The 15,710-nt window shown below is 56.5% G+C and overlaps 1 protein-coding gene across 14 annotated transcripts in view; it reads left to right on the forward strand.

Annotated features, from left to right (window-relative positions):
• Window positions 1-3,957: 3,957 nt before the first annotated feature.
• EBF3 (EBF transcription factor 3) overlaps window positions 3,958-15,710 on the forward strand; it is a 125,353-nt gene continuing 113,600 nt past the window's right edge. For 2 of the 14 annotated variants that reach the window (XM_019728264.3, XM_088791751.1), the window contains exons 1-4: window positions 12,423-13,287; window positions 13,375-13,531; window positions 13,892-13,955; window positions 14,626-14,681. In XM_019728264.3, coding sequence (XP_019583823.1) covers window positions 13,154-13,287; window positions 13,375-13,531; window positions 13,892-13,955; window positions 14,626-14,681 — 411 coding nt within the window. In that variant the 5' untranslated portion in view covers window positions 12,423-13,153. Of the gene's footprint in view, window positions 4,094-12,390; window positions 13,288-13,374; window positions 13,532-13,891; window positions 13,956-14,625; window positions 14,682-15,710 lie in introns of those variants that run through there. The other 12 variants (XM_019728260.3, XM_088791748.1, XM_088791750.1 and 9 more) reach the window with 12 other exon arrangements.

Raw genomic sequence — 15,710 nt, forward strand, 5'->3', positions numbered from 1 at the left:
ACCGTGTTTAATGCACTGACCGCTGTACTTCTATCAAAGTGTCTCCTCTGAATTACAGTGTACTTCACGTGACAGACCTTCAAAATAAAAATAAAAATACAGAGGCCTATACTTAAAAATAAAGGAGATGGATACACATATTTTGAGGTGACAATAAGACTCAGTGATCTTTTTCCCACTCAGCATACACATCTCGGTCTTTCTACCTCGAATTCTGTGGTTCATGGGCCAAGAACACAGCGAAGGCTTCCGGCCCTGGGATCCCCACCCCCCACGAATGACTGCAAGACAGAACCACCATCACATTCCTTAGACCCCTACAGTGGCGGGCCAGGGAAGGGCAGGGATGTCGCAGGAGGGGTGACTCTGGCCACCGCCCTTCACACTTTGAAACAGCTTCACAGTTGCTTAAATCTAGTCTCTTGGGGAAGCAGTCTGCCCATGAGCCTGAAATCCATCTCCACCACATGCAGTGAGTTTCATCCCAGTTCACAATCCAAGTACATCTTTTGACACCCCCAAAGCTTAGCTGTCCCTCAACACCCACAGGGGATTGGTTCCAGGACCCCTGTGGGTACCCCAATCCTCGGATGCTCAAGCCCCCTGTGTACAATGGTGTGGATCAGTGCACACAGCCAGCCCTCCCCACCCGCAGGCTCCCAATTGTGGATCAAAAACAGCGCAGGTGTTTATTGAAAAAACTGCGTATAAGTGGACCCGTGCCATTCAAACCTGTGTTGGTCAAGGGTCAACTGTAATTTGTCTTCCCTGCAAGACAGAAAGAGATGTGCAAGGACAACCCAGGACTGAGAAGAGGGACGTTTCTGTCATTCTATCAGCTATGTGTGTGTGTGTGTGTGTGTGTGTGTGTGTGTGTGTGCGCGCGCGCGTGTGTGTGAAACTTTCCATAAAAGTCTTTAAAAGTGAACCACATCTGGATTACCGTGTTTCCCTGAAAATAAGACCTAACTGGAAAATAAGCCCTAGCATGATTTTTTAGGATGACACCCCCTGAACATAAGTCCTAATGCGTCTTTTGGAGCAAAACTTAATATAAGACCCAGTCTTATTTTCAGGGAAACACAGTAATTTAACAAGTTTTTGCAGAGCCCCACGCTGTGCCCAGGCTCTGTGCTAACAACTAAAAAGCAGATGAAGAGAACAGGTGGGTCCTGACATCCATGACGGACACGTTTCACACCAGAATGAGAGGTCTGCAAATAAAACAATTATTCAAACCATTTGTGCTCAGCAAATGCCCAGGATTAAGTTCTGACTTCCGGTTAGGGGTCCGAGTTCCACCTCTGCCAAATTTCTGTGACAGAGCCCCTCTGTCCCTCTGTGACCTTGGACTGGGACTGGTAGTTGCTATTTGGGCACTGTTAAATCCCCACCACGTGTCACTTCAAATGTTGGCTGGTTAGCAGTGGCCACCAGCTATATTGCTTGTTATGGATAAATAGATAAAAGTAAATATTGGAACAGGTTTGAATATTGATGTTTGTGAATTTACCTTTCCAGGGACAGTGGCCAGTGACAAAGCATATACATGTGGACGATGACAGAGGATCACTGATTTTTATGTGCCTGAGAGAACTGGGCTTAACCTGTCAGATCTATCAAAGCTTTTTCCTGTGCAGACACCACAAAGCTGTTTCCTGTTACTCACGTCTCGTTCTTACACAAAATTTCAAGATCCATGAGGGCAGGGCCCTGCTGTCCAGTGCGCATGCAGCCTCAGCCAACCTAAATGAACATTCGTGGGAGCAAGGAGGGACAACTATCACTGTATCCAGTAAGTGAGACACTGAGAAAGGAATCATTTCTGCTTAAATTAAGGATACCTCTGTGCTGTTATTTGTATGTGAAGATGAGGCCATGGGTCTCCTGTCAGCGGCTGAGCTCTCGGACTTTTTCTTTCCCATCAAGGTGATGAATTTCCTCAAACCATCTCCATCTGCTCAAGTTGTTTAATCTCATGCAGCCACCTGACCAAAGCCATTCCTTTCCCAGGCCCCTGACACCAGGAATCATTCCCCACATGGCTAAATGTTCTGCATCCATTCCTCATGACTGTAGAAAAAACAGTCCTCAATGACCTACCCCGGGTGAGGCCTGGGGTCCATGTTCTAGGAGCATCTCAGGAATGGAGGTGCGGGCACACGCCCTGCAGGGTGGCGGAGGTTCAGGGGTGCATTTGGAGGAAAGAGGCCCACGACCGCAGTCTTTGGAGGGCAGGGGGAGCAGGCGAGACCGTGCAGAGGGGATGGCATGGGAACTTGGGGTGAAACAGCAAGGATGAGGGTTGGGGCGCTATCATTAAAGGGATCAAACCCATCCCCTTAGCCTCCTCCCTGTCATTCCACAGCCAACCTGGTCATATGGATTGGGCAAAGGCCACTTCAAGACTTCACGCATGCAAAGTGATTTCAAGACCCTGAAACCCTCTCCCATTTGCCTCTGAAGCCACACATGGCTGAACCATGTACTGACCAGGGCTCTGGACTCCCGCACCACGGTTGGAGTCCCAGCTTCCTTGTGGTGTGACCATGACACGTCCTTTAATTTTTCTGTGTATGTGTCTGTCTCGGGTGCCTGGCATATAGCATTCAATACATGTGAGCTGCTTTTAAAAACATGGGTAATTTTATATCTTAAAATATTGCATATTGCTTAAATGGTTTCATGCTGGCTCACATTAAAAATGATTCCCAAGTGAAGATGACAAAGGGGAAATATTCGTTATTTAGTTCTTTTCTTACATTAAGCTATCATAATAAAGTACATTTCTGGGTTGCATTCTCTAGAGTGCTTTTTACTAAATAAATGGCCAAAAATAACTTTTCCCTTCCAGTAAGATTTCATGACTCAGCACATTCAACTTTCACTATAAAAGGTTGAAATAAAGAGTACAGAAGGAATCTAGGCGTAAGAAACGAGGGGGGGGGGAGCAGTAAGTGGTCGCAGCTGAGGGTCACGTTTGGACACACTGGTGATGTTTTCGGAGATAAACCTTGGTGATCTGAAAGTGGTTTTATTCAGGTATCTACACTGCACTTGGGCTTTGACAGAGCAGGAAGATAAGGAGACAGTCCTGGGTTCTTGGCACAGGGTTAGATGAGAGAGGAAACAATGCAGCCTGGAGGTAGGCCTGAGCCTTGGTTACAAGGCAGCTCCACCAACCCAGGGCCAGCCAGCTGGTTAGGGTGGGGATACCCGCCAACCCCTTTCCTTGTCTACAGCAGCAGCTCCCCAGATGTTTATGGCAAAGGTCCCGCATCTGGTCATTTGCCGGGGTGTGGGGTGGTCAGGCTGCCTGGCCTCACTCTCCCAGAGCAGTGGAAGCACTTCAGGGGACATTGACCTCAACGCAGTACCCAGCTTGGAGGGGGACAGGTATTTTCTTTCTCCGTGACTTTTCTGGGAGAACCGTGGCCCCTCTCCCTGCTCTGCAAGATCGCTCCCCCCCCCCCCCATTTCATGTAACCGCAGGGCAGTAGAGTACTTCCCAGTAGAGTAGAAGCCTGAGGATGGAGACCCCGCGCCATCCTCAGGCTTCAGGGAGTGCACGCGTCTACACCGACGGCTTCAGGCCTCCAAGACCCGGCGCTGCGCCTGGGGCCTGCCTCGCTCTCTCGGCCCAGGCGGGTTACCCACGCCCTCCGAGCCCCTGAGGAAGGAGCGGGGTTCCTCCGGTCCTTGCAAAAGGCTTCCCGGCGGAGGGGCCCCACGCCGGCCCAGGGGGCGCCCAGAGGTTCAGCCGCCCCTGCCCCCAACGGCGGCGGCGGCGACGGCGGCGGGACGCAGCTGCGGCCTGAGGGCACGGGGGCGGGCGGGCCGCGGGGCTGCCTGCGGGCACCTCCTCGCGTCCTCGCCCGGCCCCCCGCCCGCTGCGCCGCCGCCTCCCGCGGTGGAAGGCAGCACGGCGCGTGCGCACTGGCGCGCTCGCGGCCCGGCCCGTGGGCTCTCCCGGGAGGGCGGGAGGTGGGAACGTGGGCAGGCGCCGGGCCGCACACCCTCCCGGCCCGCCGCCGGCGCCGCCGACACCTCGCGGCCAGGGCGCCCCGCGACGCCCGTCGAATGAGCGGCGCAGGTAAGCGCGCGGGGGCTGCTCCCGATCCCGTCGGGGGCTCCCCGCCCAGCCGAAGCCCCCCAGAGGCCACAGGCCAGCAAAGTTGAACTTGGCGCGTCGCCGACCGGGCGCAGGGCGAGGGGGGGTGCGGGCTGCGCGGACTGCGGGGCTAGGCGAGCCGGGGTGCGCTCTACTCGCCCGCGGGAGCGCGGGCGGGGGCTGTGGCGGGGGCGCGCGGCCAGGCTGGGGACGAGGTAGCCCGGACCGTGGGCGGCGCTCGGGCCTGGCCTCGCAGTGAACTTTTGCGCTGCGCGTTGGCAGCGTCCTGGCGGCCGACGAGGACTGGCTGGGCGGCCTAGCGGGCTCCGGGTGGCCTCTCCTCGCGGCCTTCCGGGCCGGGCTGAGGGTAGGGGAGCGCGTGCCGGGGGCCCTCAGCGCTGGGGAGGTGCGCACAGGCGCAGGCGGAGATTGGGGGTTCCGGGTATTGAGTTAAAGAACCCAGGATTTTTCAGTCCCCGCCCCGCCCCCAATACAAAAGTGAGACCCTGGGAGGGAGAGAGAGAGGTCGAAACGCCGAGGTGCCTGGACAAGAACGCAGGAAGCAATTAAAACTCCTCCTTTCGGATTAACAACCAAAAATTGATCGATGTGTCAGGAATACCGCTGATTTATGAAAGGTGGTTATTTCTTTGGTATGGAGAATTTTATGTTCTCCAGGTGAAACCGAGTTCACCCAGCTCTAGCATAGATTGATGTTTTAATAAAAATAAATAAAAGGGGAAAGCTCGCCTGGTCTTTGGGGACATCAAGTCTCAAATCGCAGAGTTAGACTAACAAATCAAATTGCATTATCTTCACATTTCATATCTTTTAATCGTGTGCCTAAAAATCGCAGGCAGGAGAGCGCCTTGATTTCAAAAGTTTTAATATAGTGCTTAAAAGTTCGCATAACTAAGCAATCAATGTTTCATAAGCAAAATAGTACGGGGAGCGTCGGATAATTGTGACAAGTGGCATGCATCGTGGTGCGGGCGCGGGCGAGCACCGGTTCTGGACGCGAGAGGGAGGCGGCGGCGGCACCCGGAGCCGCGCGGCGCCCATAGATGGCGCCCTGGCCACACGCTAGGCTCGGAGCCGCGTTCCGCCGGGCGGCGCGCGGGCGGGGGAGCTGGCGGGGGCGTGGGGCGAGCGCGGGGCTCCACACTTGCAGTTGACTTGGACCAGGGCAGCCCGGTCCAGCAGGAAAAAACTCGAACTTATTGTTGGCATTTTAAATTTAAGGCCTGGGAAGTACTGGGGGTCTGTGATTCCGGGTCGTTCCTGGGAGCCGAGGAGTTCCTGTCGAGAGACCACGACCTGGCTGCAGCTCAGGCCTGGCGGCGACAGCGCAGTCCCAGTGCCCGCTTTCCGGGCGCGCGGCCCGGGCGGGGCATTGGAGTGCAGATACGCGTGGGTGCTGATGAGGGTCGGCGGTGCGGTGGCAAGGACACCAAGTTCAAAGCTACCCATGGATCACCCCCGAGGGCGGCCAGGACCGCTCAGAGGCCGCCTCCGCCCGGGCGGGGTGCACCGCCTGAGCCTGCGCTGGCCCTGCCGCCGCGGCTGCCGGCGCGCTCCGCTTTGCAATGTAAATTTCAGCGGGACAAATTGCTTATTAATAGTCTAGAAGAGAAGCGGGTTTCTTTCTTTCTTCTTTTCTTTATCTGTTTTTATTTCTGCATGGCCCCTAGCTATGCCCTGGGCAGCCTCGCCGCCCAGCAGTTTTCTCTTCATTTCAATATCCTAAAGAAAATGCAAATTTCCACAGTGTGGCCTTTTTAAAAAGTTAAATTAGCAACAGCTTTAAGTGACTCCATTAGTATGGAAAACATAGACATGTTTAACGTGGGAATAGCTTCCTTTTAACGGGGCTCATTCTGGACTGTAAATTTAGCAGCCCCTCGGATCGGTAAAGAATCAAGTCTCCGCCAAATGTGTCGCCAAAGGCGTCCCCGTCCCATCTCCCCGCCCTCCCCCGCAAAACACGACCAGCGCGGGGCTTCCCCAGAGGGTCTGTCCCGCCCAGCCGCGCGCCGCGGGACCCTATCAGCCCGCGCGGATGGATCCCTTAGAAGTTGCGCGAACGTGGGTCAACCGAAGGAGGGCTTGATACATTTCTTCCCAAGGGTAGTGTGCTCTCGCTTCCTTCCCAGCCTCGTCGTCTCTGTCTCCGAAGCTGAGATAATTACCCTGGCAGCCTGACCAGGCCGGGCCGCTGTCACCCACCGCCCCACTTTTGCGCAGGGGAACGGATGTGTACACACCGTTAAGGTGCGGCTGACGAGTGGACGAGGGTCGTGGCAGAACAGGACGTCAGTACAGTGACAGCCGGTCCACCTCCACTCCTTAGCTTTCTAGCATCCCATCTCCATGAGCCGTGTTGGCAAACCCGTGTTTCAAACCAGAATTTCATCGGCAAACTTTTGCGCTCCGTTAGCTTCCAGATGAGGGCATTTAATTCTGTCAAGGGGTCGGCCTGTCCCTCACCTTTACCTTTTAAGCCAGTGGCAAGGCACTCCAACCCTGCCAGGAAAGAGTTAAGATTTACGGTGTACTGGAGAGGTCTTGTCACGATGTAATCTGCATTTTTAAACTACTGCGTAATAAAAAGTGAGAAGTTTTGAGACACCTTTCTTGATTATACCTTTGGTGATACTTTAGGTTTTACATTTAATTTGCATTTTGTTCTTAGTGAATATTGAAGTCTTGAGTGGAGGATTGAATTTTATTAGGACATCTGGACTGACAATATCAAATCAGACACCAGTGTCCCAAAGCATGCTAAAATTTCAGAGTTAATTAGAACGCAGTGTGTTTAATTAAAGCCAATTATAATATTTGAAATTATCTGATCGATCCATGTTACTACAGTTTGGGTCTGTTTAGGTGTTGACTGGCGCACTCTGCGCGCCTTTCCATCTAGAAACTACTCTAGGGAAAGTTTGCTTTGTAAACTGGCGCGGGTGGGCAGACGCAGAATCCGCGTCCGGGTGCCGGCTCTGGCGCGTCCAGCCCGACTGCCTTGGGGCGCCGCTGAACGCAGCTCGGGAAATCCCGGCTCGTTAAACGGCTGCACCTTTTCGGGTCCGAGGGACCCTGCCACGCACCAGCTGTCTTTCCCAGCTCCGGTGCTGCGCCTGAGCTTTCTGCGGAGAGGCAACCTTGAACGTTGCAAGGTGAGCTGGGAGAAGCCCGGCTCTCAGAAAGCGAATGTTTGATTTGGGGTTCTCGCTCTGGCTGAGAAGACCCCAGGGCTGACTCAGAACGGTGGGGTCAGCCAAAAGGACCGAAGGAACCAGAGAAAAGTTAGGACGAGGAAACAATAATTAACTGTTTCCTCTCTAATTTCGCACGCGGCAGTGCCGAGGTGCGCCCTGGCGTTTTCAGCCCGCTTGGAGCGCCCTGGATTTTCCAGGGAGGGCATTGAGCGAGTTCCGTGTGGTGTCCGCTGTCCCCGCAGGCCTGGCCACTAGGAGCGCGCGTTACTCGCCAGCAAAGGCGTGGGCGCTCCCCGCGTGGGCCTTGTTCCCGGTATCCGGCTAGGCCTGACTGATGCAGACGCACGTGGGCAGCAATTAGGACCAGGCCGCGGGTGGACGGTTCTGCGAGCTCCTCGGGGTCACGCGGTCAGCGAGGCCCAGGTGCACCCGACACGCAGGAGCTGTTGGGGCCGGACAGGGAGTCGCTGCGGCCACCTGCCCCGGGGTAGGTGGGAGCCTGGGCGGCTCGGCTAGTCTCAGCTCTCCGCTGCGCAGTGGCACTCTGCTCTCCCCACCCCAGGAGGCGCTGTTTGTCAAACTTGGCCGCCTTGGCAGGAGGCGCCTGCACGTTCTCACTTGGAGAATTGAGCCTTTTTCAGTACTCGGGGGTCGGGCTTCAGGAGTCTTAGCCTTACCGAATAACGGGGGCCAGGGGTGGTGCAGAGAACAGGGGTCTGAGACCCTTCAGCGTTGGCTTTTTACCTGTGAACCCTGCCAGGCCTCCCGCATTCCCCTCGCAGGGGAGAGGAGCCCTTTTGGTGTGCCCCACGTGTCTGGGGGCAAGGTGCCCAGTTAGTTGCCTCCCAGGGAAGGTGGGACGTGCGATCTGGCTTGGGTTCGATCGCCACCTGCCTCCGGAGGACCCGATGGCTTCCGTCTCTGCGCAGAGAGGGCGAAGGTGCTTTCTCTAGGACTGAAAAACCCACCCGAACCTGGCCTGGCACTTTTTGTGAGCAACTTAACAGGTTGGGGGTGGCCTGAGTGCGGAGCCCTCGCTTGACAGGCCTCCCCGGCCCACGGGCAGCGTGACCCCGCTGCGCAAGGCAAAGCCCAGGCGCTCTCGGGGGCCGTGTCACTGACCCGCAGTGGGCAGGGTTTGAGAGTGCGTGGCTGTACACCCTCTCCCGCAGTTCACGGCATTTTCTAGGTGCGTCCTCCCGGGATTTCCCTATTCTCCGGTTCTCCGGGCCCCTACGACCTCCTTCCCGCTGGGGCCCAAGGTCAGTCTAGCTATCGGCTTTCGGGTTCTTTCCTCGGCCTCCGCTTGTGCGTGGCGCTGGGCCCTGACCCCAGGCCGGAGCCAGGCTGCAGGCCGGGTAGCCAGCGCGGTCTGAGCGTGACCCCCGGGCGCGGAGGACGTGGGGGCGGGCCGCGCCTGCAGCTCCGCACTGGCGGCGGGAACGCGAACCGCGCGGGCCTTCGGCGCATTGGCTCGCACCGGTTCCCGAGCGCTCCGAGTGGCCTGGCCGCGCAACCTGGGCAGAGGCCACCGGCCCTTTGAGAGCGCTGTGCCTGGCCGCGGCCCTGATCCCTCAGGGGGCTGGGCTTCCAGGAACCCCCCGGCCCAGGATTCTTGACGCCGGAAATGCACTTTATTACTCTTTGGAAAGCTGGTAGGGCTGTCGACAGGCTCCCCGGGCTCGGCCGCAATCAAGAAGGGGCGTCAACAGAGTGCCCTGGACGGTGGGAAACGCCGGCCTCGCGCCCTGGGACTCGAACTTGGCCGAAGTTTCTGGGTGGCTTGGAGGCCGGCAGCAGCCCGGCTTCCGCTCTCCAGGCCTGGCACTACGCAGCGACGGAGGGCCCGGGACAGGGGAGGTGCGAGGGGGGAGTTTACGCTTGCCGTGCGCGGAACAACCCCCTTACCCGGGTGGGTAGTGGGCGCGAGTGGAGGGCCTTGGAACGCGCGACTGCCAGGGAGGGCGGGCTGGACTTGGGTGCGGGTGCTGCGCGGTTGTACCGCCCGGGCCAGCCTAGGGAGGTGCCGCGGCGTAGTGGCCAAGCGCCGCTGCGGCCCTGCGCCCTGCACACTGCTCCCCGAGCAGGGCTTCAGGGGGTGCCGGCGCTGTCTCTTTAAGGTCACTGCCTGCTCCGGCACGACGTGGGGAGGACAGCTGGGCACTGGCCATCTGACTGACTCCGGCGTGACATCTGGGAGCCCACTGGTGTGTGGCACGCGAAGCGCTTGATGCCGCTATTTAAATGCAAATGTGAGGGGGCTCATTGAAGCCTCTCCCCGTAAATCCGCACAAAAGGAATACTTCCCACCCTCCGAGGAGGAGGAGGCGGTGCGAGGGCCACCCGTGCAAATCGCGTTGAGCCGGGCCCTGAGCGGTTGCCTCCACCTTCGCGGCCCTCGGGGTTCCCAGGGAAGGTCAGGCCCGACTGGCCCAGCCCCTGGGAGCGCTCTGTGCGCTGAGTCTGGACCGTTGGTCTCTGGGGACCTGCGCAACTTCCACGGTGTCAGCCTGGTTTCCCCTCAGCTTCCCCTACCTGGGTGCTGGGCGCTCCTAGTTCTCTGGAAATGGAGAGGGGCGGAGGTTGGGCTCCCCCGGGAAGCGGCTGGGCGCGGGGACGCGCTCCCAGCATCTCTTAGGACTTCCAGGAATCGCCCTGCAGCCTCCCTCTCCCCTCCGCCTCCGCAGCCTGGGTTTCCTGCCCCTCGCTCCCCTGCGCTGCTGCTCCCGCCCCATCAAAGTGACAGTCTGGGATAGAGTGAGGTGGGGGCCGAGGAGGCTGCCCTCCCAGGCCGCTCTCCAGCAGGCCCGGGTTGGAGATCCTGACCGGGCGGCCAGTCCCTGTGCCCGCAGCTCGGAGCCAGCCGTGGAGTGACAAAAAAGATAAAGTTGGTGAATGATAAAGACCGTATTTTCCACGCTTTGGGTGCGGGACCAGATGATCTAGAAAATGAGCTGAAATGGATTCAGCCTCCGAGCCTGTTGTGAGAGCAGCTGATTCCCCCATTTCGGGCCAGATGGCTGCTGAACACAGATTTGCATTCATTTTCGCTTAATATCGTCCAAAATAGTGGGGCAGCTGCATTTGCTGTCAGAAAGGTTTAAAACCCCTTTTCTTTCTGGGGCAGGATCGTTACCTTATGTGATGGGCTTATAGAACTTTTTTCTCTCTTTAGTCAACAGTATCAGATTTGGAAGGATTTGTTTTTAAACCTTCTAATTTGGTAATCAGATTTAAATCGCCTTGGCGCGTGTAATCTGAATTAAAGATACTGTAAATGATTTTAAGCATGATACTTTCGTTAGAGCAAGGAAGGAGGCACCTCCAGCTCGGGCTGGGCATTTTGGGAAGTGTGCTACAAAGAAAGCATTGTTTCCTATTTCCAACTTCATCTTTCCCGAAAAGACATTTTGCATATTCTGACAATAACACTTGCCTGGCCGCTCACCCTGCATGAGCCCCCGAGCCGCTCAACACGAAGAGACAAAGCGACTCCTCAGCCCCACCCTCCACTGATGGCCAACTTTTATTTTGTGCTCTTCCTCCAGGAAGAAAGTGTTGCCTCCTACACTCAGTCTGCTATGTGTGGAAAGCTCTGGGCTTATTAGGAATACAGAAATTTTCTTTTAATTTATCGTGAATAGTTTCCATACACTTTGATTTAAGGCTATTAACATTCTATAGACAGTGGCATCTTTAATATGTGGCGATCGCTTCTAAAGACTAATCTCATTACCCTCAAATAGTCATAAAATATGATTTTATTATACTTACGTATTTAATTAGACGGCCGGCACCGTAATGGATTTTGAGATGGGACTGGCGCAACAGCTTTGATAATTCACTTATCTTTGGCAATAGTCATTAACCCCCAACACCAGCAAAATAGATTGCTTTCCAACACATCTTTTTTCTCACCCCTTCCAAGAGGCGTGGGGGTCCCCAGATAATGTAAATCGGACTTCGATTTTCCCGATTAATTAAAATATTAACGCACACACACTGCCAATTCATGAAAAAAAAGGGAATGCTACCCCAGACCGACGGGACTAGATTGCCCTGCGACAACCTTGCACCCTGTAACCTGTTTTGGTTTTGTTTGTTTTAATCAAAAGGGCCTGATTTCTCTTGGCAGAGAAGTGCCGGGACAGCTCCTGGTCGTCCCCTGGGTCTCCAGTCGGTGAGGCGCAGACGTTCTTTGGGCGGGCGCACGGTGCGCCTGGGCTCCGAGTCCCAGCTGCAGGAGCCCGGCCGCCGGGCCCACGCACTGTCCGCGCCCGGCTGCCCTCCCAATTCCTCGAAACCAGGTTGGGCAGCCGCGCGCCGCGCGCTTACCCAGCCCGGCGGCACCAAGGGCAGGACCCGGGCGCCCGCGGCGTCCGCTCGGCTTTTAGAGCGGCTGGCGCCGGGGAGGTCTGGGCACCGTGCAGGGCGCGTAGCCGGACACCCGGCTCCAGGTCGCTGCAGAGGCCGGGCGCGCTTCCTGTCTGTCCACAGAGCCCGGAGCCTTCTTTGTCACTCGCCGCGCCTAAGGACAGGCCAGGGTACGGGGTCTCCCGTGGCCACCCGGAAAGAGGGAGCATCTGGTAGAGCCCGCCTCCGACGTGGGTCCCCAGCCCGGCACTCGGCGGCCTCCGCCGGGTCAGAAAACACAGGCGTCCGGCGAGGCCCAGACGGGGGCAGACCAGCACCCCAGCAGCCTTAGGTTTGCTTAGAAACCAGGCTGAGCTGCGTCCCCCCCACCCCCCTCCCCCGCCTTGTTGAGGGAGCCCTGCCCACCCCCCCAGTCGGTGGCTTGCCCCTCCAGATCCCTCCCTGCGGCCTGCCTGCCTCTTCCCATTTTTCCCTTTGGGCCACCCCAGGGCGAGCTGCAACCCCTTGCGTTTATTGCATGCATTTGGGCAACTTGGGGTGCCTGGGCATGTTACCCCCTCCTATCTACCGTTTTTTGACTATGTCTCTGATTTGGTAGGAGATATTAAGGGAACCAAGCTGCAATTGTGCACTGGTTGTTTTATTTCAAGATTTATTTGGGCGAGTAGTAACTTCCTTGGCTGCGGGTGGGAGCAAGGAGCGGCGGCGCGTGGCTGGGGGCGGCGGCGGCGCTTGGTGGCGCTCGGTGGCGCTCGGCGGCGGCGGGGCTCGCGGGGCTCGCGGGGCTCGGGCCGGCTCGCGGCGCCGTCAGGCAGTCAGTCGGCTAGCGCGGCAGCAAGGGGCGCGGCGAGGGGCGGCCGCTCCCATATATGGCGCAGGCACCGCCCCCCGACGTCACCCTCTGACAGCGCCGCTCCCGGGGGCTTCGAGTTTTGGCTCCCGGGAAAGGGTCCATTCCTCGGGGAGAGAGGGCTGAGTTTTGTGCGCCTCCGTCCGCTGCGCGCGCCGCTCCAGGCCCCGCCGCGCCCCGCCTGCGCCCGGGACTGCGCCGCGGCACTCACTGCCCCGTTTATTTGTCTTTGGAGCAGGCGGGCCGCGCCAGAAGCGGGCGATCCCGCAGTGTCCTGCAGCCGCGGACGCCGCCCGGCTAGGATGACACCACGTTGAGCGCGCCTGCAAACAACAACAACAACAACCAGCGCCGCGGCCGCCGCGTCCTGCTTCTCCGGAGCGCCGCCGCCGGTGTAGCCGCCGGTGTAGCCGCCTCGGCGCCCCCGGCCGCCGGTGTATGTCGCGCCTGCCCGGGACGGGCTGAAGCCGGCGGCGGGCCGGACCGCAGGCGCCGAACAGGGCGAGCGCGGCCAGGGCAGCCGCCTGCCGCCGAGCCCCGAGCGCCGCTGCTCGCGGAAGCGCTTTCGGCCGGGAGCCGCGGCCGCCGCCAGCAGTTTTCATGTTTGGGATTCAGGAGAATATTCCGCGCGGGGGGACGACCATGAAGGAGGAGCCGCTGGGCAGCGGCATGAACCCGGTGCGCTCGTGGATGCACACGGCGGGGGTGGTGGACGCCAACACGGCTGCCCAGAGGTACGTACCGGCCGCCCCCGCGCGCCCCGGCCCGGGCCCCGGCTCCGCGGCGCTTCTCACCCGGCCGCTGTCTCTTTCCTCCCGCAGTGGCGTGGGGCTGGCGCGGGCGCACTTCGAGAAGCAGCCGCCTTCCAACCTCCGGAAATCCAATTTCTTCCACTTCGTGCTGGCGCTCTACGACAGGCAGGGGCAGCCGGTGGAGATTGAAAGGACCGCTTTTGTGGACTTTGTGGAGAAAGAGAAAGTAAGTGTAAACATACAGTCACACCCTCCATCTTTCTAGGACTGGGAGGCAGGCGGTGCCCAAACTCGGTGGCCCGGAGTGCCCCCCTCGGCGGCGGGGACGACTCGCCGAGGCGCCCCCGCCGCCACGTGCGCCCGCTCGGCCCGGCAGAGGGCTGGGCAACTTCTCTGCGCCCCCGGACTTCTGCAGGGCCGGGAGAGCGCTGGGTTTCCAGCAGGAAAGTGACATCACCGCGCTGCTCCGAGCTAGGAATCCTGCCCTGTGTGAGGCCAAGGGGCCTCGGTCGTGGAAGGGGACCGAGCGCGGTGGCCGCGCCGGACACCGACCACACTAAATGCAATTATTTACCGTTCCTTTCAGGAGCCGAACAACGAGAAAACCAACAACGGCATCCACTATAAACTCCAGCTGTTGTACAGCAACGGTAAGTGGCCGCCGCTGCTGCCGCCTTCCCGCCCCTGCGCGTTCACTCTCCTTTCCCGAGATGGTTAAAGGACCCAGGTTCTGAGATTAAAATGACATGGATGTAAACACGAAATCTTCTCATGGCATAGAAGAAAACAAAACATAAACGATCAATAAGTCGATGGCACTTCACATGATTAACCGATGGGGCTGGAAGTAGAAAGTAAAAAGGGGATCGATATGGGCTCCAGCTGAACATCACTTTTAAGTGACTTTTTTCAATTTTGCAAATTAATGTTAATTATGGAGATGAGTGTAGCTTCCTAAACTGAGCACAACTTACTTCTTGGGCATGAGTTTTTTAAAAATCCTGGAGAGACATTAGAAAGAGTTCAGACTCTGTTTCCATTTCTTGCTTTCTGTTCTCTAAAAATAAATGACCACATGGGCCCACCCAGTGTAGCAACCAGGCCTGCTCTCAGCCATGGCAAAACTCTGAGAGTCCTAAGGTTCTTGATTAAGAAAAGAAAATAATAAAGCCAGAAGTGGTGGGGGTTTTCTTTCTTGCCTGTTAAAGGGCATGCCGAGTTTTGCTGCATCACGAGGCCCCAGTCCCTGAGTCCCGGACTTCCTGTGCCCGTGTGCCCTTGCTAAAATCCTGATGAGAATGTGTCCCTGTTGTTTTGCAGGAGTCAGGACGGAGCAGGATCTGTATGTTCGCCTCATAGATTCGATGACCAAACAGGTGAGAAAGTTTAAGCATCTGTAGTAGTTTTCAGTGCTCAGCTGGGGTTGTCCTGGGGTTCAGAGACTAGCGACTGACAAATGGATCTCCTGTTTTTGTTTTTCATTTAGTTTCCTAGACATGCTAATGAGAATTCCATATTTATTGGAATAAATGAAGCGATTGGTAAAATAGTTTGTTGTCATTAGAACAGAACATATATGCTTTATTAAATGGCTTGTGATTGGATTCGAATTCCCTCTGAATTAATTGTGGAAATTAATATTTGACAGAAAAATTTCAAGATGTCCCCCTCTGTATATTTTTAAATGTTTCTTTCTCTCTCTCCTTGCAATCATTTCATTGATTTTTTTTCTATAACAATGGCAACTAACTCCTTTTCAAAGCCCATTGAGTGGGACTTGATTAGTTCATTTTTTTCTTCCGAGTGTGATGGTCTAGTAACACGAGACGTTTATTTGGATTTAAAAGTTAAATGTGTTGGGGTGAAAAGTCACCTTGTTCTCTAGTCCATCTTCACCTCTCAGCCCCCCATCTCCATAATTCAAACTCCGAGCTCCAGGGGTCACCCAAACCCGTCCATTGCTCTGGGAGCAGCTCCTTGCGCCCTCTCCCACCCTCTGTCATACCTTGTAAATAACATAATTACGAGCCATTCCTTATTAAATTATTTAACCTGTCTTGGCCAACTTTTCCGATGATAACTGTTGGCTATCAGTAATGTGATTAAGTGCAGAAAAGCACTTCCTTGCTTTTTGACGTTGTGCAGCCGCTGGCTGGTTTGGTGCTGGGTGGTATGTTGTCTCGTGGTTTTAAAAGATTTTGTTTCCCCATTTCTTAAAATAGAGGATTGGGAGAGGGGCAGGTCCAGTGTGTAAATTAAATCCACTTGGCACTGATCGATTTAAAATATACTTCCAAGCTGGCTTCACGCTTAGAAATGAAAGTGGCGTCTTCATTTCTGATGCTAACTTTAAGACTTGTGAACCAGTAACCGAGCTTCGGCGTGCTTCCTGCAGCCCAGCACAC

Source organism: Rhinolophus sinicus, chromosome 15, assembly GCF_057876585.1.
Source record: "Rhinolophus sinicus isolate RSI-liver-muscle chromosome 15, RSI-T2T, whole genome shotgun sequence".
NCBI lineage: Eukaryota > Metazoa > Chordata > Mammalia > Chiroptera > Rhinolophidae > Rhinolophus > Rhinolophus sinicus.